This window comes from Aspergillus japonicus (genome assembly GCF_003184785.1).
Source record: "Aspergillus japonicus CBS 114.51 unplaced genomic scaffold BO86scaffold_24, whole genome shotgun sequence".
Lineage (NCBI taxonomy): Eukaryota > Fungi > Ascomycota > Eurotiomycetes > Eurotiales > Aspergillaceae > Aspergillus > Aspergillus japonicus.
The window spans coordinates 25,158-47,140 of NW_020291661.1; the positions used below are offsets into that span (position 1 = coordinate 25,158).

Here is a 21,983-nt window from a genome sequence, read left to right on the forward strand (position 1 = left end):
AAATAGTTGCGTGGGGGCTAAGACTAATGCATTGAATGCGATGTAACCTTCCTGCTGCTGCGGCTGCGGCTGCTGCTGCTGCTGCTCCTGGAAGGAGCAATACACTCCCGAGTCCCGCATCCTGTCAATTGCCAATGTTCTCCATTGTACGGAGTAATTAACCCTAAAGTCAAGGCTGCTTCTTCTGCCCCACCACCACCACTCGATGCATGGCGTACACCGCCCCCCGTTTGGACTCCCCCACCGCGCGAGGAATCAAAGCCCGGATCTGCTGGGCCCGGGATCCATCCGCCGCCCGCGCGGCAATCATCTCGTACATCAGGAGATTGCACTGGTGCATGGCGAACTCGAGGTGCGGCGCCGTCGCGGCCGCCTGCACCCGGTGGGTCTCCACTGCGGTAAGCCCCTCTCGCGCGAAATACGCCCCCAACTGGTCCGGCCACTGCGGAATGAGCCGGGGATCCTGCGCCGCCGTCAATTCGAACAGCTCCCGCAGCCCATTCTCTGCCAGCGACGGGTCGGCTTTGACTAGGCGCATGGATGGCACATCCGGTTCGCCCCACTGCAGCCAACCGCCGGGTTCTGCTCGTGCGTAGATACGGTCCAGTGTCAGCCCGATTGAGTGTATCTGGAAGTTGGTCACTGCCACCTCCTGGCAGGTGTAGTGACAGTACAATACAGGACAGAACAGGACAGGACAGGATAGGACAGTACATACTGAGGAGCGTGAGAAACCGGCGGAGGAGCTCCGTCGGCTCCCCCCCACCACAAACACTAGCAGGCGCACATGAACCACATCATACTGTCCCACTAGGTGCTCGGGCACCTCGGAAAAGATATCCCATTCGTGCAGTCTCACATTGCTGGGGAGAAATGCCCGAGGCGGCGCTTGCGTGAGCTCAAGGTCAAATCCATCGAGTTGCGCGGTGGGCGGGAGTTGGGCGGAGAGATCGGTCAGCCAACACCTGGAAAAGAGTCAACAGGAAGCCCGGTTACAGACCCCACAGGCGAAGATAGGTAGGCGGGGGCAAACTCAACGCGGTTCCCGTCCCAAGGTCGGCCACTTTCAAATGGGGGTTGGACGTGTCAATGAGAGGATGGAGCAGGTAGCCGAACATCTGCGTCCAGAGGCTATGCTGGAGATTGAGTCTGAGTCGTTGGCCCTAGGTTAGCTTGCACGCAAAAGAACACACCACGGGTATTGTCCAAGGCCCTCGAACCGATCACAGTCAACATGGTCACGACTGAGCAGGTAGCTATCTGGCGCACGTTTGGAATCCATAGTGAATTGGCAACAAAAAACAAAAAACAAAGAAAAACCAATCGGATTGTGACAAGGAAACACGTAAGAAGCTGGCAAGATGGGGTGGGAAGACAACAGACTGGCTGCTCTTCATTGGTTTAAGTACTGTGTACATCTGCGATCAGCCCCCATCCCCTCCCAAGAGAGCAGCAAGCCATGTCATTGAAAATTGACAGAAGACCGGTCTCGGGCTGCCTACTTGCATGGCACGACATGCATGACACTTGCGAAGCGAAATTGAACCTATTGGATCGGTAGCGGGAGGGCACCCATGCAACACTGTGCCGCAAGCGATGCGGTTTGCTTACCGTTTGATGCTCGCAGACACGGTCTCTGATTGAGCTGTATACAATGACACCTACGTCTGTTGAAGGGGATACCGTGCCAGCTGTCATGTTATAGTATGCATACATGGCACATGCTAGAAAGACCATAGTGCAAGGGCCCAGCCATACCTCTGTCTGCCTTGTGAGGCTCTCCACTGGCAAAACTAACCCACTTAGGTTTCCTTCCCCTTCCTTCCCCCCCTTTCTCTCAACAATTCCTCTTTACTCCTCCGGCCTTCCATTTTGAACCGCAAAACTGTGTGAGATCCGAATGCGATCTTTGGTCACACTATCCAGGGGGAGGGCAGCAGATGCTCCGTCGCCAACCAACGCGCGATATTCCGTCAGATTGGCGGAATGATGGTGGTGGGGAAAGCGCAGCGCGCGATGATGCCCCGAACCATCCGTCTTCGAAGTACCTCCAGAGTACCCGCTTGCGAATTGGTTCTTTACCCGGAAAAGGGCCGGCATGGTAGGCAGGCAGGCGCAGATGATGGCCAGGGGGGTTTCGACCGAGGTCCAGTTTCCGACCGCAACGAGAGTGTCTAAATGTGTGATCGTTAGCGCGAGGCCGAGAAAAAAAGTACGCACAAGCAAACGAAAAAAAACAAAAAAAAAACGAGAGGTACAAAGTAAAACAAGAAAAGAACGGAGAGAGAAAAGAAAGAAAAAGGCACTTCCATGCCGGTCTAGGTCCCGCCTTACATGTGATGTCGTTGTTGTCAATCGCGCCGAGATAGGATAGGCGGATGATGCTGGCGATGCAAATGCTAGAATTGGAACGAATAGGTGAGTCAGTGAGTTGACATGGTTTCAGATGTTATCCACAAGAAACATACAATCCCCCCATTAACAACACGGCCGTCACGCCCAATTTCTTCTCGCGCGTCATCTGCAGCCGCCAAATCAGCGGCAGGGGCAGGCACAGAATGAGCACATCCGTCAAGACATTCGAGATGGAGTTTCCATAGTAGAACTTGATCTGGTCGATGCAGTGGCTGTCGGCGGCCTTGGAGAGGATCCAGGCCGCGTCGACGGGCAGGCAAGTGAGGATCTGGGCGAGCACGACTGAGATCATCCAGCCTAGCACAATGGCACCCACCGCGGCCGTGGCATACCCGAATGGCTTGGTCGGGAACAAGCGGCGGTACATGAGCAGGATGGACAGCTTAATCGTCGGTAGGGTCAGAGCATAGCAGAGGTTGTCGATGTATACAAGCTGTTTTTTTTTTTTTTTTTTTTTTTTGGTTGCCTGATCAGCCAGAAGCTCCTCAATGCGTGTGTCTCTCCGAGGATGGGAGGATAGACCGGGTGTGTATCTTTGGGTCTCTGTCTCGGTCTCTCTCTCTTACCATTAAAAATCGCTCCAGCTGGTCAACCTCTAGCAGACTCGCATGGAACCCGGCGAACCCGATCGTACAAATCAAAATACCCGTGACGTATAGGCCGCTGGCGAAGACCAGCGCCAACAGCGCCAGCCAGTCATCCACGCCGAGGTTCCGCGCCCGTCGCCGGGCCAGGAACCGCAGCAGAACCGCGAGAAACGCCCCCGTCTGGAGGACCGTGGAGACGGTGACCATGGAAACGGCGTGTCGCGCCACGACTGGAGCCTGGAGGCGCGCCATGACGGAGGTTATCTCAAGGGGCGAAGTGATTTTTTTTCTGAGCTGTTGCAAGAAGAGTCCTGAATAACTGAGGTTGAATCTGCTCGATCGCGCGGGTTGAAGGCAGGTTAACTATGCGGTGATCATCGCTTACATGACCGGGTGAATGCGCTTCGCCCCCAAGCAGGGATGATGATGATGGTGATGGTGATGGTGATGGTGGTGACGGGTGTTGGTTTGCTTTGGGGAGGGGAGAGGACATACTATCGGTAGGGATGCCGTTGGGGTGTCGCAATTGACCTGCAACCTGCAGACTGCAGGCTGAATTTCCGCTTGGAACGCTTGGCATCAAGTGCTCCACACACTTCATGTTCGTTCGACGCCAGAACTACCGTGGACTCAGACTGGCTGTGCCGTGTGATTACCTCTGTGCTATGGTAAACAAGTAGCACGCACGTGCATTTCGCGCCTCTTCCGACAGGATCGGCGCGGAAGAGGCGTATCGGCTTGCAACTTAGTAAGTATGAACACAGAATCGAGCTTGAGATAGATTTGTTTCGGTTAGTGGACTGTGCGCATGTTCGCCGGTGGTTTTGTATCCTCGGTGTAGGCTTCTGTCGTTCAGTTCATGCGTGGGATTGCCCTTTACTGATCCTTTGCTTCTGAACTTAACAGGTGTCCCAGTCGGTCCGGTTCCAAGTCCCCCGGCTCTTGGTTGCGGACTTACATCGGCAAAATGACCGCAGTGTCCCTGGACCCCTGTCGAGTTGGACCCTCAAATAATCTGACCCGGCTAGTGAAGGGAGTTTGGCTGGGGCCGAAACTGAAGTAGGTTTAGAGGCGGGGGTGTGGTGTGAGGGGGGGGGGGGGTTAAGATAGCTAGAGGGGAAGGCAGCAAGCTCGTTACTTGGAGCTCCCTGGTCCAAGCGCCATTCTCAATTCGAGCTGTCGGAAGGAACAATAAGATGGATCCTGGCAGGAGTGTTTGTTTGACCGGAAAAGGAAAAAAAAAAGGTGGCTGTACATGTACCCTAGCTATCGGGGACTGTGGTGCCCAAAATGCCGCGTTGCCCGGGAACAGAGGTATACTAGCCTACTATCCTAACCTACGTGGGGCCTATTTCTAGGAACTGCATGAATGGAACCGGCATAAGCACTAAGAAGTGGGCTCTCAATTTGACAACAACAGCCCTGAAATTCTGGCCATCCCACAATTTCCTCCAAAAAAGGAGGAAAGAGTCACAGAAGTGAGGTACCGTACAAGGTACTGTCTGTACAGATAGAATGTGCTAAGTCTGCGCCAGTTCGCAGTGCTGTGCACGCTCCATCGTGGCCCGGACCGCAGTCACCAATCGATGAAGGTCCTCGCCCTCGGTGGGTACTCCATGGCCAACCGCATGGACCACTTGCTCATTCACCCCGCTGTCGCACAGCGCCGACAATGACGGTCCCATACCGGGATAGTCCTCGTCGTTGGACGCCCAACAATTGACCACGGGTATGCGGATCCAGGCGGAGTGACCGGGAGGGAGCTCCCGGAGCAGGCGAATCTCACCTTCCTGCAGCGCAGCCAGGTCAAAGGGGTCCCTACCGCAGAGGAAGACGGCGAATCGAAATGGAGGCTCCGCGAGCAGGGGCCGTAAAGCCAGTGGGAGGTCGCTGTTGCTGTTGCTGTTGTTGGGGGCGGTGTCGTTGGCGTTGGCTAGGGCTATCAGAAGAGTGGCCGCAAGGACCGCCCCCTGAGAAAAGCCGATCACCCCATCGAACGGACCGTTGGTCCGTGCGTACACTGCCAGATCCTCCACCGCGCGCAGAATACTCGCCGCTGACACGTCGAAGTAGGAATAACAGTCCACCTGTTCTCTGAAGACGTCGGAGATGCCCCGTGCTGGGGGCCAGAGCACTGCTCCATCAATAAAGTCGAATTCGTGCATAGGTTGGTTGTTGTGGTTCGTGCTGTTATTCTCATCCTGGCTCAGGTTTTAGCGCAGGGCGGCTACGTGCCGGAGGAACATTTAACACGTTAGATCAGCATGATGCAGCGCACCTAGGCGGGTGAAAGATAGATGGATCGCAGGATTCACGGAGATCATACCTGTCTGTGCTCGAAGGATCTGTCGGTTGAGTTTCGTCTTGTTAGAACTGGCGTTTGGCACGGTGGTTGTCCAAAGAAAGGGCTATACGTACATCGCTGTTGGTGCCCAGCCCGTGGAGACAGAGGAGGCGCAGGATGACCGGTACGTTGTGCTGGACAGCCTAATCGAGGGAGATGCGTGAGGGGTAGTAGAGACCTGGTTGGACATAGAATTGTGTGATAAATATATACTCCATACCCTTGTCAGTGTCATTGCCGAGGTTTTGCTAAAGGCTTAGGTGTAATTAGAATTGAGTCCGGAAAAGACGGATGGGGTAGGAGAGCTAGACAGGAGAGAAAGCGGACAGGTCGATGAGACACAAATTGGAAAAAAAAATGCAGGTCGAAAAAACCAGAAAGAGGAATAGCAAACATTATCGACAGAGTAGATGATCCGCTAAAAGGCATGTCACCTCGGTTCTGCCAGAACAAGCTAATGCCTTGCGAGGCTCTATCAGTGACCACTGACCGTGACCAGTAAGGAAGTGTTCGGCTTAATAAATGTCGCCGCGGCACTTCAACACGCCTCTAGTAGGCTGTCATTGACACCAGAGAACAATTCGACGAGAACGAGGATGTCTATCATGGAAGACCCTATCGCTGTTGTGGGATTCTCCCTGAAGTTTCCTCAGGATGCAGACTCTAGCGATGGCTTCTGGAATATGCTCCATGAAGGGCGCTGTGCTATGACGGAATTCCCTGCAGATCGATTCAATATGGACACCTTTGAGGGGCCCAAAGGTGCAAGCAACGGAACTGTAAGTGCATCCATTCTCGTAGAGCCCTGCTAAAGTTGCCACAGTAAGCTCACCTTGATTTGCAGATGCCACTTCGTGGTGGTCACTTCCTCAAGGAGGACCTGGGTGTTTTCGATGCGCCCTTCTTCAACGTGACGCCGGCGGAGGCAGAGGCGATGGACCCCCAACAGCGCCTGCTGTTAGAAACATCATATCGGGCCTTGGAGAATGGTGGGTTCAGACCAAATTCTCGCTGCCACCCCCTCGAGATACCAACTCACGTGTTGGAATAGCCGGCGTCACTATCAGTCGGTGCGCGGGTAGCAAGACCTCGGTCTATACGGCCACCTTCACAGATGACTACAAGAGCGTTCTGATGGACGCGCCGGATAACATCCCCAAGTACGCGGCGACTGGGCTATCGGGGTCCATGCTGGCCAACCGCATCAGTTGGTTCTACGACTTCCGCGGGCCCAGCATGAACCTAGACTCTGCTTGCTCGAGTAGTCTGAGTGCTCTACATATCGCGTGTCAAGACCTGCACATAGGGACGTCGACAATGGTATGAGCCTCCCATTGCAGTCAACAAAGGAGAGAACTGACCAGTGTATATGCCGCAGGCACTCGTGGGCGGCTGCAATTTGGTTTTCCACCCAGACTTCATGCTTATAATGTCCAATATGGGCTTCCTATCGACCGACAGCAGATGCCAGAGTTTTGATCACAAGGCCAATGGCTACGCGCGCGGAGATGGTATCGGAGCGTCATCGTCCCGAACTCAGGTCTGGAGCGCATCAACCCTAAGATCGATACCCAGAGGCTTCATATCCGGTTCCCAACAGCGGCTATTCCATGGCCAAGCACTGGCTTGCGACGGGCTTGTGTATGTAACCCGGGGAAGAAGTCTTGCTCCACATGGTCTGCCATGCTGACCGATCCTTGAATCTTAGGTAAATTCGTTTGGATTTGGCGGATCCAACGCAGTCGTTATTCTCGACGATGCGTTGCATTACCTCGCACAAAATGGCCTCGACGGCCATCACCGGACTACAGATCTAACAACATACCCAACAAAGATTCTGTCCAGAGGTACAACAGAGGCACCACCCCCTCGACTGTTGGTCTGGTCTGCTGCCGATGAGACCAGCCTTAGGAGTATGCTCGGCGCATACGAGCAGTTCTTTGCGGACCAGTCAAGTCACCTGCACACCCCAAATGCATTCGTAGACCTGGTGCATACTCTGACATCGAGAAGAACTCGCCACAATTGGAGATCATCTGTGGTAACCACCAAGGAGGACAACCTACGTTCACTACAGAAATCCAGTTCTAAGCCCGTTCGTGCAACTACCACGCCAGGCTCCATCGCGTATATTTTCACCGGGCAAGGCGCGCAATATGCTAAGATGGGATGTGGCTTGTTAGCCCTTCGTTTCTTCCGGAACCGGTTTGAGCAACTGGACAAGATCTTGGGAGAGCTGCAGTGCGGATGATCGTTACTAGGTACGGCCCACAACATCTAAATCTCCCACATGACTCGCGGATTTTTTTCCTTTTTGTTGTCCACAAGAATGATGAGGGTACCGAGTACTGACCGTACTTAGAGCTACTTCGAGACCCTGACGCCCGGGTGGACGAGCCTGAGTATAGTCAGACATACTCGACTGCACTCCAGATTGCCGTGGTCGATTTCTTCATGCATGTCGGGGCTGTCCCATCGGCGGTGGTGGGCCATTCTTCTGGCGAGATCGCAGCGGCGTAAGTCTCTCCTGCGGAACATCTATCTTCAACCATTGCTGATTTAGAATTCCACTCTTCAAGGTACTGTGCAGGGGCCATCGGTGATCGTACTGCCTTGCGAATCGCCTTCCACCGCGGCCGGTTAGCACAACGCCTGCCGCAGATGCATGCTGTCCCACAGGGTATGTTGGCCGCAGCAGTCAGTGAGGAACAGGTTCAGCCATACGTGGACCGTCTGGGACGAGTAGTCGACCAGCGACGTGTACAGATCGGCTGTGTCAATAGCCCAACAAGCATCACCTTAACCGGGGACAAAGATCAACTTGAGATGTTGCGGTCATGGCTCGAAAAGGACGGGCACTTCGCTCGGATGCTGCGTGTCAACGTGGCGTACCACTCCACGTTCATGGAGTCCATCAAGGACGATTATCTGGCTGCGCTGCGGGACATGGATGGCGATCCGGTCGGGGAACCGCGCGTTCCCATGATCTCGACAGTCACGGGCCAGGTAGTTCCCCCTCGTATGCTCCGCGATCCGGTCTATTGGGTCCGGAATATGGTCTCCCGGGTCCGTTTTGCAACCGGGATAGCGCTGCTGGCTGTGCTCTCGGGCCGGGCTCCTCGGAAGCACCTTGGCTCCAAGTTCCAGTCCCTCTCTGGCATCACAACTTTGCTGGAGATCGGCCCGCATTCGACGCTCCAGGGTCCACTGCGGGACATAGTGAAAGAGCTGGAGGTGCAGCGTCAAGTCACATATGACCACGCCCTGGACCGCAAGACGGACGCCGGGAAAGGGGTTCTTGAATGTATTGGTCGGCTCTGGAGTCAGGGCCACTCTATTGATTTGCGCCGGGCAAATGGCCTCTCCGATCAATCACTGGTGGTAAGAACCGACCTGCCGGAATATACATTTAACCACACCCACAGACACTGGTTCGAAGATCGGTTGAGCTCCGCATTCAGATTTCGTACGCATGGGCCCCATGAGCTCCTGGGGATTCGGACTGTCGACTCGAACGCCTACGAAGCGCGATGGCGCAACATCCTCCGTCTGGAGGACCTCCCGTGGCTTGAGGACCATCAGGTAAGTTTCGGGGAAATGGCTACCTACGATTCTTCCAACCGACGACGAGTTGACTGACCCAACCCCCGTGCTTTATGCTCCAGATCAGCGATAGCATCCTATTCCCTGCGGCGGGAATGCTAGCCATGGCCATCCAGGCTGCGCAACAGCTCGCATCAGCCCGACAGGACGAGAAGGTATTCGGCTTCGAGCTCCGCGAGATCTGGTTCCTCAATGCGCTCCAAGTGCCAGAAAGTGCCCAAGGGGTGGAGACGCAGGTTACCTTGTCGCACGCGGGTCACCGGGGTGGAACCCACGACGCGACATGGTACACGTTCAAGGTCTTCACGTTCACTCCACGACGGGAGTGCGTTGAACATGCCCACGGAACGATAAGAGTGGACATGGCTCGCGTGGATCAGCCGGACCACACCTCCGCACCTTGGGCGCACCACCAACAGACCGTGAAGCAGATTCGAGAGACCTGTGATACCGCGCTGGAGTCAGAGATGCTGTACGGCAATATCCGGGAGAATGGCGTGAGCTATGGGCCGAAGTTCCAAACGCTGGAGAATCTGCGCATCGATCGCCGCGGACGCGCCGTGGCTGACATCCACCCGTGGTCCGGGAAGTCAGACTTCCCCCGGCAGAGTTCGTATGTCATGCATCCGGCGACGATGGACGGACTGCTGCAGCTGGTGTTCCCGGCCCTGAACGAGGGCGGCAGTCGCTCGTTGCCCGCGATGGTCCCCTCGTACGTGAAGCGACTGGCCATAGCTGCTGCCCGCCGCGGGCAGTCCGATGCCGCCGGTGACCAGCCCCTGCTGGCTACGACGCGGTCCTCAATGCATGGCTACAACGGCACCCAGTCCGACGTGGTCGCCCTGTCCAGGCTCGATGGGCAAGTTGTCTGCGCGATCGATGGCTATCAGACCAAGTTTGTGGCCTCGATCAACGACGAGTCGGTGGCGGAGCGCGCGGCGCGACCGCTCCACAGCCAGGTCGTGTGGCTACCGGACCTGGATCTAATGACCAACGAGCAAACTCGCCTCTTCTGCGCGCAGTCTCAACAGCAGGATAGTGGAGATCGGCAGAAACTCGTTCCTGATTGCTTGACCCGCTTTGCGTCGCTGCTGACACATTAAAACCCGCTCCTCAGGATCCTACACATCGGTGGCAGAACGGCAGATCTCGCCAGCTGCACCCAAGCCCTCTCCGCTGGCAGCGAACGCCCCCCTTGGGTTCAATACGACTACATCACGCACTCGCAGGAAGAGCTTGCCCTTGCAGAAGCCCACTGTGAACGCCTCGGGCAGAATATTGGTCTGAAGTGTCTGCAGTGGGATCAGGATCCCATCACACAGCGATTTGAGCCTTCTTTCTATGATCTCGTGGTTATCTCTCAGGTATGACAAAGCCCCATCCTTTCCAGTGACTCGTCACGAGTGCCGCGTATTGACGATCCTCGAGCCACTGGCCCCGGAGCAAGACATGCTCAACTCGCTGAACAGTATCAGAAGATGAATTAAGGCGTAGGTTACCACTATCAGCGAAAATTCGGCACGCAATGCTAACATGTTTGATTGTAAACAGGGACGGCCGGCTCATCCTCACGGGGATTCACATCACTCCACCAGAAGGGAACAGCCCCGTCTCGAGTCAGCCCGCCGGAGCCCGGCCGTGCCTTTCTCCCCAAAACGCGACGAGTTCGTCCTGTTCCGAGGAGCAGCTATCAGAAATCCTGGCACGGAGCCAGTTCACGGGCATTGAGGTTCATCTCCCGGACAATTCTCTGTCGCATCCGAGAGAGACCGGGGTCGTGATCAGCAGACCAAGGACGCAGGCTGTAGAGGCGAAGGATCTCGATATGCCGCCTGTGTTGATCATCACGGACGGGAAGACCGGAGCGCAAGGCACGTTTGCAGAGCAGCTCAGAAGACAGATCCTGGGCGTGGCCGCGGATCTGGAGGTGTCGATCTCCCCTTTCCTCGAAGCAGTCGCTGGGAAGGAGCCGCAGGGGCGCGTCTGCATATCTCTGCTCGAGTACCACCGGACGTTCCTGACCACTCTGACCGAGGCGGAGTTCAACGCCCTGAAGGAGATGCTGACCCTGACCAACGACGTGATCTGGGTGGTGCAAGACGAGCAGACCCCGCGGAGACCCGAGTTCCATCTGGTCGACGGCTTCGCGCGGTCCTTGCGGTCCGAGAACGGGCAGCTCAAATTTGTGAAATTGGCCCTAGCCACCCGGGGCCAAACACACGCCGACGTTTCGGCCACGGTGGCCACCGTGCTCCGTCAGGCGGTGCGCTCTCCGTTGGACGACATGGAGTTCGAGTACGAAGAGCGCAACGGGCTGCTGGAGATCAGTCGCGTCGTGCAGTCCAGAAGGCTGGACGCCTCGATCCGCGGGTCCACCGCGTCTCACCAAGTGAGAACCATCGAGCTCGGCCGGGAGGGGCCGTGTCTGGAAGCCAAGCTCACGAAGCCCGGATTTCCGGACAGCATGCGGTTCGAAGAGGTGGAAGAGATGCCTCCCACGCCGTGTGACCTGGACGAGTCGGAGATCCTCGTGCACGTGCACGCGGTGGGGGTCAGCCCCGCCGACTATCGCATTGCCTCCGGGCAGGCCCCGGACGAGGATGGCGAGACCGGTATCTTCTCCGAGGGTGCCGGGGAGGTCCTGCAGGCGGGCTCGCGCAGCGGGTTCCAGGCCGGCGACCGCGTCTTGCTGCGGTGTCCCGCCTGCTGCCGTACGGTCCTGCGCTTGCCAGCGGCCTTTGCGGCTCCCCTTCCGCTGCACGTCTCCTTTGTGGAGGCGGCCGCACTCCCGACGGCGGGATTGCTGGCCCTCTATGCGCTGCGGACTCTGGGACGCATCTCGCCGGATGACTTCGTTCTAGTCCGCCACGCAGGTACCGGTACCGGGCAGCTGGCTGTCCACCTCGCTCAGCTCATGGGAGCCAAGGTCTTCGTCACGGAAGATAGCCCCGACAAGCGAGAGATGTTGCGAGCAAAATACAACCTTCCCCTGGAGTTGATCCTTTCCGAGAACGAGGGTGGCTTCGAGATCGCCAATGCGATCCGTCAGGCTACGCCAGATGGAGGGGCGGATCTGGTCTTGAACTTCGACAGCCAGGAGCTCGAAGCGTCGTTGGATGCGTTGGCACCGTTTGGGACCCTGGTCAACTTGGACCTTTCCAGGGACTTGCCGCCTGACCATCCCCGTCTCGTGCGAGAGGCCGCGTCCGGGTGTATCACCCTTGCTCCCGTTAACTTATCCCAACTCCATCGCCAGAAACCTGCGGTTGTTCAGAACCTTCAACGGCAACTGTCGCAGCTTATGCTGGATGGGCTAGTGGTACCGGTGACGCCGCTGAGAGTTCTCAGGGCTTCAGATCTCAGCAAAGCCCTGCAACTCGTGCAGAGGGGTCAGATATTCGGCAAGATAGTGCTGGATCTGGGTCCGGGGCAGTCTGTGTCGGTGAGTGCAGCTTTTGACGTTTTTCGTTTTCCCTCTTTATTTTTATTTTTATTTTTATTCTTGTTTTGTTGTTTGCATTCTCCAAAAGGCTCATCAGTCGAATGACCATCATCTAGACTCGCATGTGCAATAAGCCAACGTATCAATTCAATGCAAACGCGACATATGTAATTGCAGGTGGCTTTGGAGGGCTGGGCCGTAGCATATGCCGATGGATGGCGAGTCGAGGAGCACGAAATCTCCTCGCTCTGTCACGGTCCGGGGCCCGGACCGAGCCGGCGCGCCAACTGGTTCAAGAGCTCCGAGCGCTCGGGGTCACTATAGTGGCGCCGACATGCGATATCATCCAGCCGGATTCACTCGCCGAGGTGTTGAAGGAGCATGCCTCTACGTTACCCCCTATTCGAGGATGCATCCAGTGCACGATGGTACTGAGAGTGAGTCACGACAGCCCATTGCCTCGAAGAAACCACAAAAGAAAAAAAAAAAAAAAAAAAAAAAAAAAAAAAAAAAAAAAAAAGGAGCAGCAGCATTTGCACAAGAAAACACCTTCACTTCACCCACCACAAAACGAAACATCCGCTGACGAAACCTCTTCAGGATGCCGTATTCACCAACATGAGCTACGAAGACTTTGTCCTCAGCACACATCCCAAAGTCTTTGGGTCATGGAACCTGCACGCCCTCCTTCCGAAAGGAATGGATTTCTTCGTGCTCATCTCGTCGATCGGCGGGGTGCTCGGCGCCCCCAGCCAGGCCAACTACTGCGCCGGCAACACCTACAAGGACGCGCTGGCGCGGTACCGGGTGCAGCTCGGGGAGCCAGCCGCCGCCATCGACCTGGGCATGATGGTCGGCGAGGGGGTCGTGGCCGAGACGGCCGGCATGCTGGACTCGCTGCGTCGCCTGGGCTACTTCATGGACGTCACCCCGGCCGACCTGCACGCGCTGCTGACCCACTACTGCGGAGCGCCGCGCCCATCCACCGCGTCTCCCACCGAGGCGCAGGTCGTGGTGGGCATCGAATGTCCCGCCGCGATGGAGGCCAAGGGCTTCGACCCGCCCTACTGGATGCAGCGCCCGTATTTCCGCCCCCTCCACCTCGTCAATTCCCACCTGCCGACCACCCGACCCATGCCCTCCGCCTCGCCCGCCGGGCCCGCCGCCGCGGGAAGAGCAGCGGGCAAGCCCGGCGCGGATGCCGCCGCCGTGCTGCGCGCGAGCCCGTCCGTCGCGGCGGCCGCGGCCCAGATTATGCAGTGGGTCGTGGCCAAGCTGGCGCAGATCCTGGGCCTACCCGTCGAGGAGATCGCCGTGGACCGGCCGGTGCATGCGAACGGCATCAATTCGTTGGTGGCGGTCGAGCTGCGCAATTGGTTCGGGAAGCGCATTGGGGCGGGTGTGGCGGTCTTTGAGATCCTGGGGAATATGACTCTGGCGGAGCTGAGTCGGTTGGCGGCCGAGAAGACTCGCTTTCGGGGTCGATGATTCCAGATAGGTCATGCGTTTTTGTCGGTGGGAGGAGGGCGGTGCATCGATGCACGCGGAGGAATCTTGCTGTTCTAGGATCGAGGGAATCTGCGGGGTGGGGACGGAGGAACAACACACACTTTGGCATGGACAGGAGCACTGTTGGGTCTCTGTACACCGTGCTGGAGGGAACGATCGAAATCTACAAGTAAAACTGTGGACAACGTATACATCATACCTAGGAAACGGTTCTGGTGGTTTGCATCATCCCCTCCCCGCCAACCGACTAACTCAAAGCATCCCGAATAGAAGTATAGAAGTCCGCAAACATGAGATTTATCCTGCTGTACATCAATTGACTAGATCGCTTTCAGGCCCGCCCTATGTAGGTAGCCAGCCATCCAGGGACCTGTTTGGGTGATAGTGTGATCAGATTTCACGAAAAAGACGTGTAGTCGCGGCGATTGACAGATTCTTGATAGTCAATTTTCCCAAGTCGTCGGGCTGTCTGGAATCGACCTATACTTAATCTTACAACCGCTATATCTTGACCTAGAATATCAAGAACTATCACTATCCACATGCATTCGCACGAACCAAAGCCCTAAGCAACCAAGTAAGTCTAGTAGTCTCGGGCACTGGGAACCGCGGGCTGAATTTATATAACCGCTGCCTGCCCCGAGGCATCGTACTTCATTTGTTTGAACCTGAGTTGGGTTGAGATCACTAGCTAGTCCACACCTGAATCATGAATATTGTGTGCTGATACCATCTAAACAGTATAGATTACGCGTATAGGTGTGAGGCGGGATTACTGACAAATCAATTTCCAATTGTGAAGTAACTTCAACCAACTCTCTTTTCTCTGCGCCCCGCCTATCTTCTATTATCTCATCTCCATTCTGTATACTCCACATAGACCACACTCCCCACCCAACAGCATTCCCAAACCCTACAACCCGCACCGCCTCAACTCCGCAAACACCGACCCCTCCCTCGCCAACAACCGCCCCGGCGCATCCACCTCCACCACCCTGCCCCGATCCAGCACAGCCACCAGATCCGCCTCCAGGAGCGTCTCCACCCGATGCGCCACCATGACGACCGTATGGCTCGCAAACTCCCGCCGCAGCACCGCCTGCACCCGCTGCTCTGCCACATGATCCACCGCGCTCGTCGCTTCGTCTAGCACGACGATCCGCGCCGTGTCCTTGCGCAGGATCGCGCGCGCCAAGCAGAAGAGCTGCTGCTGACCCGGCGAGAGCGTAAGGTCCTGCATTGCGGCGTCCAACGGGTTGGTGCTCTGGGTTGTGCGTCTGGCTTTCTCCTGGATGATGGTCCAGAGGTCGGTGTGGGTGAGTGCAGCTTGGATTTGTTGGTCATCGTACGCAGCATCTGTCGCCAGGGGGTGCGTGTCTGGTGGAGTAGCAGTGCTGGTCGGGAGGAGCGTCATGTTCGCGCGGACTGAGCCAGACACGAAAACTGGCTCCTGTGGGATGGTGATGATACGCTCGCGGAGGGTGGTCCGCGGGACGGAGCGGATTTCGTGTCCGTCGATCAGGATCTGTCCGGCGTCGAGATCGACGAGCCGCAGGAGGGCGGCGAGGAGCGTGCTTTTTCCGCTGCCGGTGCGTCCGCACACGCCTAGCTTTGTGCCCGGGGGTAGAGTGAAGGTGACATCTTGGACGCTTGGTGGTGCGCCGGGGTCGGGGTTCCAGGAGGCGCTTGCTTGATGGAAGACGATCGCGCCGTGGCTTGGCCAGTTAGTGGGCGGAGGACGCGGGTAGGGCTCGGTCTCCTGCGGGGTGAACTGCGCGGTGGATTTGATCCGGGCGATCGCCCCAAGGGAGGTCTCCAGGGTGGTCCAGTAGGTGAACAGCATCTGGAAGGTCGCGTTGAAGCCGAGGATGCTGTTCAGCGCGAGGCCGATCTGGCCGCCCGAGCTGGACGCGCGCAGGGTGACGGCCAGTGTAACCACAATCACCGCTAGGGTCCCGATGAGTAGCTGTAGTACCAGGTCGAGCCACCGCTGGATGCAGTAGAGCAGGTAGTATGGTTTCTGGGATTCATCGAGCAGGTCGTTGCTGCGCGCCGTGAATGCCTCCTGCCAGCCGAACGCCCGGATCGTCGCCAGCCCCTCGAGTGTTTCCATGAAGTGCGTGTAGAGGGGGCTTTTGGCTTCGAGGTCGAGGAAACGGATCTGGCGTGATGTGCGCAGGTAGACGTTCTGTAGGAGGTACACGAGGCAGATGAGCCCGGGAATGCTCAAGGCCATGAAGCTGGAGCCTGCCGTGATAAGGCCGATCTGGACCAGTCCGTTGACTAGGGCTGGATCTATGGTCAGAGTAAACTATTACTTAATGGTACTTGGAGACACCACCGACCTTGAAGAGTAATGATCATCGAGGCCGGGAGCATAGCGTCTACCAAGGACATGTCTTGACTGAACAGATTGAGTATGACCCCACTGTCAACCTTGTCGAGATACGATTGGGTAGCGCGCGTCACGGTGTCGATGAGGGTTTGATGTAAATGAGCACCTGATTTGGGAATGAGATATATAAAAACAATTCTATAAGGCGGTTGGGAATCAGTCACTGGTCTCTGAATAACGCTGGGTATCCTGACCTCATTGACATGTAGAACGCTGTAAGACAAGTCGATGCGACCACAGCGTAGACAGCACAGAACACTCCGACATTGCTGACACTGCCAGTAGTGTACAATTCCAACCAGACTTCTGTAATCGCGGTTCATTAGCCGAGCTGTTAGCTAAAGATTGTCAGGATCCTAGGACATACGTGGGAGGTAAGTTGTGACCGCAACCAGCGCCACCATGACCAGCATCATCAAGGAGAGCTCCCACCCAAACGAGCGGGCGTAGTATTTATACACGGCCAAGTCCCCGGTCCGCCGACTCAAGTCACTGACATCGGTCGCAGTCGGTCCCTGGAACGCCTTTGGTAGGGGTTTGCTCAGCTTGCTTTGTGGGGCAGCATCGTCGGACCGACCCTGCAAGCCAACATCTGCACTGGCCGCCTCGTGCAGCAGCTCTGGCACACCCCCGTGGCTGAACTCCGTCCAGGATCCCTGGTGCACGATATGGCCGGAACCATCCAGGGCAATTATTTGATCGGCCAAATGCAGGTGTCGGACGGCATGCGTTACCAGAATGACCGTGGACCCATTGCGTCGCAGCAACCCCTCCGGTCCAAACAGATTCTGCACAATCTGCGACTCCGTCTTGGTGTCGAGGGCGCTAAAGACATCGTCCAGCAATAGAATGGCGCGGCGACTGTAGAGTGCCCGAGCAAGCGTCTAGGAAAGGCAAGTCAGTAATCGGATCCGAACACCAACACACCCTCACGATGGAAGCTAGATCCTTACCACGCGCTGTCTCTGACCGCCACTCAGCGTCACGCCCCGGCTGCCGAGCAAGGTTTTGTCCATCTGCGGCAGACGTTCGATGTCAACCTCCAGAACACAGGCCTTCAGCACAGTAGCGTACCAATCCTCGTCCAAGGCAACCCCGGGGCCGGTGATGGCGTCTCGAAAGAGGAGGTTCTGCAGCCATGGCGACTGGCTACAGTATGCGATATCTCGGCTGTTGACCTGAATGCTGCCGGAGGTGGCGAAAGCCTCACCCAGGATCGCTTTTAGGAGGGTGCTTTTCCCCGACGCGACTGGACCGACAACAAAGCTCCAGGAACCGGGGAGGACTTGCCAGTTGATCTTGTGCAGAACATTTTGGGATTCTGGCGCCGGTCGGATGTCGGCCTCGTCGAAGGTGACGACCGGTCGATCGGCCAACGTTGCGGGAAGGCTCTGCAGGACAAATCCAGGTTTTCCTGCGTCATGACATGCACCATCCTCGCCACCAAGTTTGTCTGCTTCACATAGATAGGCATGGATCCGATCGATGCACCCCAATGCCGAAATCAAGGTCGGGTAGGAGGCAAGGAGCTCTCTGGCTGGGTCCGTCAGCAACGCGATGATGGCCAGGGTCCCAAACGCTTGGTCGGTGGTCAGCCTCTGAGATTGGACAGTGTAGATGAGAAAAACCAGAAACGGTCCGATTTCCACCGGGATCATCGCTAGGTGCTTGTGTTAGTGCTATCCGCTCACAAGATCGCGCTCAAGGTTGAATCGGAGGAGGAGGACTGGGAAATGGGTGGAACCAACAGATCGTGTTGCGCCAGATGCCAAACACCCGAAAGCTCGCTCCGAGATGCAGTTCGCGGACACGCTGCGCTTGGATGGTTCGATTCATGCGGTCGGACAGGCCCATCATTTTGATGCTCTTCATGTCCCCGAGGAGGGAGGAAGTGAGCGCGACCCGGCGTTGCACCGCCTTAACCCATGTTTTCTGGGCCGGACCGATCTTCTTGGCCACATGCAATGATGCATAGAACGCGGCTGGGGTGAATAGAAGCTTAGAATGCGAGATCGACGCAACGTGAAGTAGAAAACTGGGGCACAGGTGTCGTACCAACCACGGCGACGGTGGGACCGATGCAGATCCACCCGACTTGGCGCTCCAGCAGCCACAACCCAATCGCCAGCTCCACCGTGCGCGCCCAGACCTCGGCGATCTGGCGCAGGCTGAACGCGACGCGATCGACATCCGTGCTCATGAGGGTTACGGCCGCAGACTCATCCGGGGCCTTGGCGAGACCCAGTGTCTTGGCGTAGATCTGCGACACGATGGCGCCGCGAAACATGGTGATCATACGATAGAGACGGTGTTGATAATGGGCTGTGGAGAGCTATGAGTTAAGTGTTAACATCCGCAGTTTCAGGTATTGTCTATGGGGTGCGTCGTACCGCGATGCCTAGGTAGACCAAGCCCGTAGCTGCAATCAGACCGTAGCCGTCACTCTTGTCCCGGGTTTGGCCTGCATCGCTAACATAGCTGATCACCCGTGTGATGAGAAAAGGCTGAGCAAACCTGAAGCCAATGAGACACAGTCGCGGGAGGACTGTCTGGAGCAGCGGCCACTTGAGGCAATGGAAGAGGGCGACCACCAAAGAAAAGCAGTGCCGGGAGCGATCTATCTTGTATCAGTTTCAGCTATCTTTGCTTTTGATGGAGGATGACCCGTCCATGTGCTATGAACAGGTTCCAGACATACATTTCGCCCAGGCAGTCTGCATGCGATCATGTAACGGTCGGGCTGCCAGCTCCTGGTCTACGCGGTCAAGATCGTCGAGGGACAGGTTTCTCCGATACCCGCGAACGAACAACGGGCTCAACCACCAGAAAAAGCTGCGATTGATGATCCCACTCGTGTATTCCGGAGGGTACTGGTTGCGGAACGCATCGTGTAGCCAGGCACGCTTATCAGCGGTCTCGAGGATGAGCAGCACTATCTCGGTCCCCAGGGCCACGGAGGCGACCACCGATACGGCGGTCAGGTCCCTTCTAAGGTATAGGCTTCGCAGCTGAGTTGCATTGACTAAACTGTCGAAGAGGAGATAGATGCAGAGGAGCGAAGACGGGCGCTCTGAACGCGTATGCTCGAAAATGGAGAGCGCGAGGATGAGGCCGCTTCCGAACAAGGACAAGGCGGCGGATGCAATGGACGCCGAAGTAGCTGGGCGAATGCACCACAGCGTGAATAATGCAACTCGGAGGATGAGGAGGATAATTGCAACTGTCTGAGACTGAGTCACGATTTGTTACGGATTGAAGGACTTCCGGGGACCCCTTTTGTCTTACTGCCTTTCCGTACCCTAGGGGATGGGCGATTGGTGTTTTCTTTGTGTTTTGGAGTAGTTGAACCAAGCGAGGCGGTGCTAGAAGAATGAAGAGGATTGAAGGGACCAAACTCAGAAGACTTTGTTCAAATAACAGGGTGAAGTCAAAATGAATGACGCAGTCGGAGAGAGAGGGACCAAACCTCTGGTCATCACTGCGACAGGTGTGCGCCATTGGGAGAAAGCAGTGGGTGAAATAAATGACACCAGGGGGAGGGAAGAGACTAAATACGATTACGGGTCAGACTAAGAACCGGACAACAAAGGCAAAGCAATCAAGGTGGACGATAAAACTTTGTATAACACCTCCGTAGTTGCTGAAACGGGCAATCAACAACATCTGTCAGTCAGCAGACATCCAAGGACATCTTGATGCACAGAATATGAAGCTCATCAGAAATCCTCAATACCAAATAGGTTCTCGAGTGAATCATTCTGAATGATGGACAGTGAAAGAAAGAGCACAATTCTTCCAAGCCGTAGGCGGTAATTCATGTAACCTGTAAGTTAGTGCCTGTGACAGCAGCGTTAGTAACACCCCTTGAAGAGATAGATACCTACCTAACTGATAAGAACACAAAGATAACCAAGGTCGGTGCGGAGACGGGCAACAAACGCACGGGCCGATCCTCCGTCGGGTTGTAACCGGAGTCCCGCTGCGGAGTCGATGACAGATTCCACTGCGTATGGTACACGTATGAGACTATTCAATTACAATACACCGCGATATTGAGGGTGTGTATACTGTACGGTACCAACTCGAATAACCGGAATATTGCTTTACAGACTACAACCAGGCGTGGTATGTTGGCTTGCCGTGGGCATAAGCGGAGTGTCTACTGTAGCTGATCCTACTATGCAAAAGCATGCTTTCTCAGGTTCTGAGAATAAATAACCAATACGATTGAGGCACCATCATATGATAATAGAGATAAGGATAGTATAATGGTGGTGAGTGATTTCGTATACAACAACTAGCTTGGCAGCTATACTCGAAAGGAAAGTGGTGGGGTGATTTGGGCTTCTTTTCCCAGCTTTCCGGCTCCCTCGGATGACTTTCGTATCGCTTCTTGGTGCATACAGCTGAGGTGTTGGAGCCTCATTCTTAATGAGAAGAGCTGCGTGCGCCCGAAAAACCCCTACAAGCTTGCCAGGACTGAATGGTATGAGGGGTCATGTCGGCCGAGAAGAGCAAGTTGGGGTGTAGGGTTTATGGTGACTTGATGAGAACCTGAGTATGAGAGACTGTTTCAGTGCTTCTGTGGAGGCAGTGAACGAAATACAGTAGAGTAACATGGGAAATGTAATTGATATGAAACGTCGTTCCGCAGGCCAGGACGGTAATCTCCGAGCATGAAACGGAAGTATGCGCCTGTGAGATAGACCAGACCCGAAACAGCCCCATCACATCACTATGCGAAGGATGCATCGATATGTTCACCACCAATGGGTCTTCGCTTGAGATATGATGCCACTCTTTACCATGCTCGAAGAGCTAGACGAAGGTGACGGCTGCGAACGCAAGGAAGTTGAATTCCCACCTTCGCATAATCGCCTCGATAATCGGATACGCCACAAGAGCAACCAATTGCTTGTCGCGAGAGTTTTGGATATCGAGGTCTGCAGCCAACTAGTTATTTATCACTGTCGCCTGAATCCAATCTTGAATCCAAGCGTCAGCCAGATCGGTAAACACATCTGGAAGACCGAGCTGGTCGCATCCGTTGGTCTGCGAGATGATCCCCGCCAGTTTACCACCACAGACGAGCGGGCCACCACGATCTCCTGGACAGGTTCCTTTCCCAGCCTCGCCGCCAGCACAGATCATATGGTCGGTGATCTGGCCACCGTAGATCTGATTGCAGACGTCGTGGTTGACGATCGGGAGTGTAACAGATTGCAATTGTCCCCGCGAGCCCCCCCAGCCAGAAGCCACGCATTCAGTCCCATTTGCTGGCTCCTGACCGGACGGCACCAACGGGGCGGGTATGACAGTCGGACTGAATGTGACGGGAGGAGTGAACTTGAGCAGGGCAAGGTCAAAATTATAGGTGGTGGGGTTGAAAAAACCGTGTCGTAAAATCTTGGTAACTCGGAACACAGATCCGCCCAAAGATGTTGAATTGGAGCCCGTCCTCACGTTAAAGCTGTCCAAACCATCGACGCATTGTGCAGCGGTAACAACAAAGTTGCTGGCGATGAGCACTCCAGCACAGGCATAATTGTTCCATTGCAGGACACTGACGAGCTAGGGGACCTTGTCAATCGTCGCAGGGGAGCCGCCTGTCACTTCTGCAGCGCCCAGAACACCCTGGATGAAGGGTACAAGAGATAAAAGAAGTGTGGACTTCATGCTAAGTGACTC

At 55.8% G+C, this 21,983-nt stretch overlaps 7 protein-coding genes across 7 annotated transcripts; 2 read left to right on the forward strand and 5 right to left on the reverse strand.

Moving 5' to 3' along the window:
* Positions 1-16: 16 nt before the first annotated feature.
* On the reverse strand, positions 17-1,359 carry BO86DRAFT_389249 (uncharacterized protein). Its single transcript, XM_025672082.1, has 4 exons — positions 1,221-1,359; positions 1,039-1,149; positions 719-965; positions 17-583 (listed from the first exon to the last, which is right to left on the reverse strand). The coding sequence occupies exons 1-4, from the start codon at positions 1,280-1,282 to the stop codon at positions 170-172; spliced, it is 834 nt and encodes a 277-aa protein (XP_025527612.1). The 5' UTR covers positions 1,283-1,359; the 3' UTR covers positions 17-169.
* A 269-nt stretch (positions 1,360-1,628) lies between these two features.
* On the reverse strand, positions 1,629-3,566 carry BO86DRAFT_91978 (uncharacterized protein). Its single transcript, XM_025677804.1, has 4 exons — positions 2,982-3,566; positions 2,469-2,848; positions 2,335-2,399; positions 1,629-2,174 (listed from the first exon to the last, which is right to left on the reverse strand). The coding sequence occupies exons 1-4, from the start codon at positions 3,252-3,254 to the stop codon at positions 1,852-1,854; spliced, it is 1,041 nt and encodes a 346-aa protein (XP_025527613.1). The 5' UTR covers positions 3,255-3,566; the 3' UTR covers positions 1,629-1,851.
* On the reverse strand, positions 3,144-3,980 carry BO86DRAFT_389254 (uncharacterized protein). Its single transcript, XM_025672083.1, has one exon. The coding sequence runs from the start codon at positions 3,601-3,603 to the stop codon at positions 3,268-3,270; it is 336 nt and encodes a 111-aa protein (XP_025527614.1). The 5' UTR covers positions 3,604-3,980; the 3' UTR covers positions 3,144-3,267.
* A 472-nt stretch (positions 3,981-4,452) lies between these two features.
* BO86DRAFT_389256 (uncharacterized protein) lies at positions 4,453-5,532 on the reverse strand. The gene has a single exon (XM_025672084.1). The coding sequence runs from the start codon at positions 5,165-5,167 to the stop codon at positions 4,523-4,525; it is 645 nt and encodes a 214-aa protein (XP_025527615.1). The 5' UTR covers positions 5,168-5,532; the 3' UTR covers positions 4,453-4,522.
* Positions 5,533-5,942: 410 nt separating this feature from the next.
* On the forward strand, positions 5,943-10,052 carry BO86DRAFT_399557 (ketoacyl-synt-domain-containing protein; the record flags this gene model as incomplete). The annotated part of the gene is made up of 8 exons (XM_025673638.1): positions 5,943-6,125; positions 6,191-6,335; positions 6,398-6,666; positions 6,725-6,991; positions 7,055-7,259; positions 7,709-7,862; positions 7,926-8,928; positions 9,012-10,052. 8 exons carry the CDS (start codon positions 5,943-5,945, stop codon positions 10,050-10,052), a joined length of 3,267 nt encoding a protein of 1,088 aa, XP_025527616.1.
* A 2,196-nt stretch (positions 10,053-12,248) lies between these two features.
* On the forward strand, positions 12,249-14,235 carry BO86DRAFT_430135 (beta-ketoacyl reductase; the record flags this gene model as incomplete). The annotated part of the gene is made up of 3 exons (XM_025675678.1): positions 12,249-12,391; positions 12,508-12,828; positions 12,992-14,235. Coding segments are annotated over 3 exons (1,352 nt in total), but the record flags the coding sequence as incomplete, so codon positions are not given.
* Positions 14,236-14,813: 578 nt separating this feature from the next.
* On the reverse strand, positions 14,814-19,793 carry BO86DRAFT_362278 (putative multidrug resistance protein; the record flags this gene model as incomplete). Its single annotated transcript, XM_025669906.1, has 10 exons — positions 14,814-16,189; positions 16,246-16,433; positions 16,490-16,601; positions 16,663-17,179; positions 17,249-17,955; positions 18,044-18,277; positions 18,351-18,627; positions 18,686-18,912; positions 18,994-19,519; positions 19,581-19,793. The coding sequence occupies 10 exons, from the start codon at positions 19,791-19,793 to the stop codon at positions 14,814-14,816; spliced, it is 4,377 nt and encodes a 1,458-aa protein (XP_025527618.1).
* Between the last annotated feature and the right edge of the window lie 2,190 nt (positions 19,794-21,983).

Coding starts and splice junctions, on each gene's coding strand:
- BO86DRAFT_389249 (XM_025672082.1), bottom strand. CDS start 1,282: ATGGATTCCAAACGTGCGCCAGATAGCTACCTGCTCAGTCGTGACCAT. Junction 966..1,038: donor GACCTTGGGACGGGAACCGC/GTTGAGTTTGCC, acceptor ACTCTTTTCCAG/GTGTTGGCTGACCGATCTCT. Junction 584..718: donor CCGGTTTCTCACGCTCCTCA/GTATGTACTGTC, acceptor TACGCACGAGCA/GAACCCGGCGGTTGGCTGCA.
- BO86DRAFT_91978 (XM_025677804.1), bottom strand. CDS start 3,254: ATGGCGCGCCTCCAGGCTCCAGTCGTGGCGCGACACGCCGTTTCCATG. Junction 2,849..2,981: donor AGCTGGAGCGATTTTTAATG/GTAAGAGAGAGA, acceptor AAAAAAAAACAG/CTTGTATACATCGACAACCT. Junction 2,400..2,468: donor GTGTTGTTAATGGGGGGATT/GTATGTTTCTTG, acceptor TTCCAATTCTAG/CATTTGCATCGCCAGCATCA.
- BO86DRAFT_389254 (XM_025672083.1), bottom strand. CDS start 3,603: ATGAAGTGTGTGGAGCACTTGATGCCAAGCGTTCCAAGCGGAAATTCA.
- BO86DRAFT_389256 (XM_025672084.1), bottom strand. CDS start 5,167: ATGCACGAATTCGACTTTATTGATGGAGCAGTGCTCTGGCCCCCAGCA.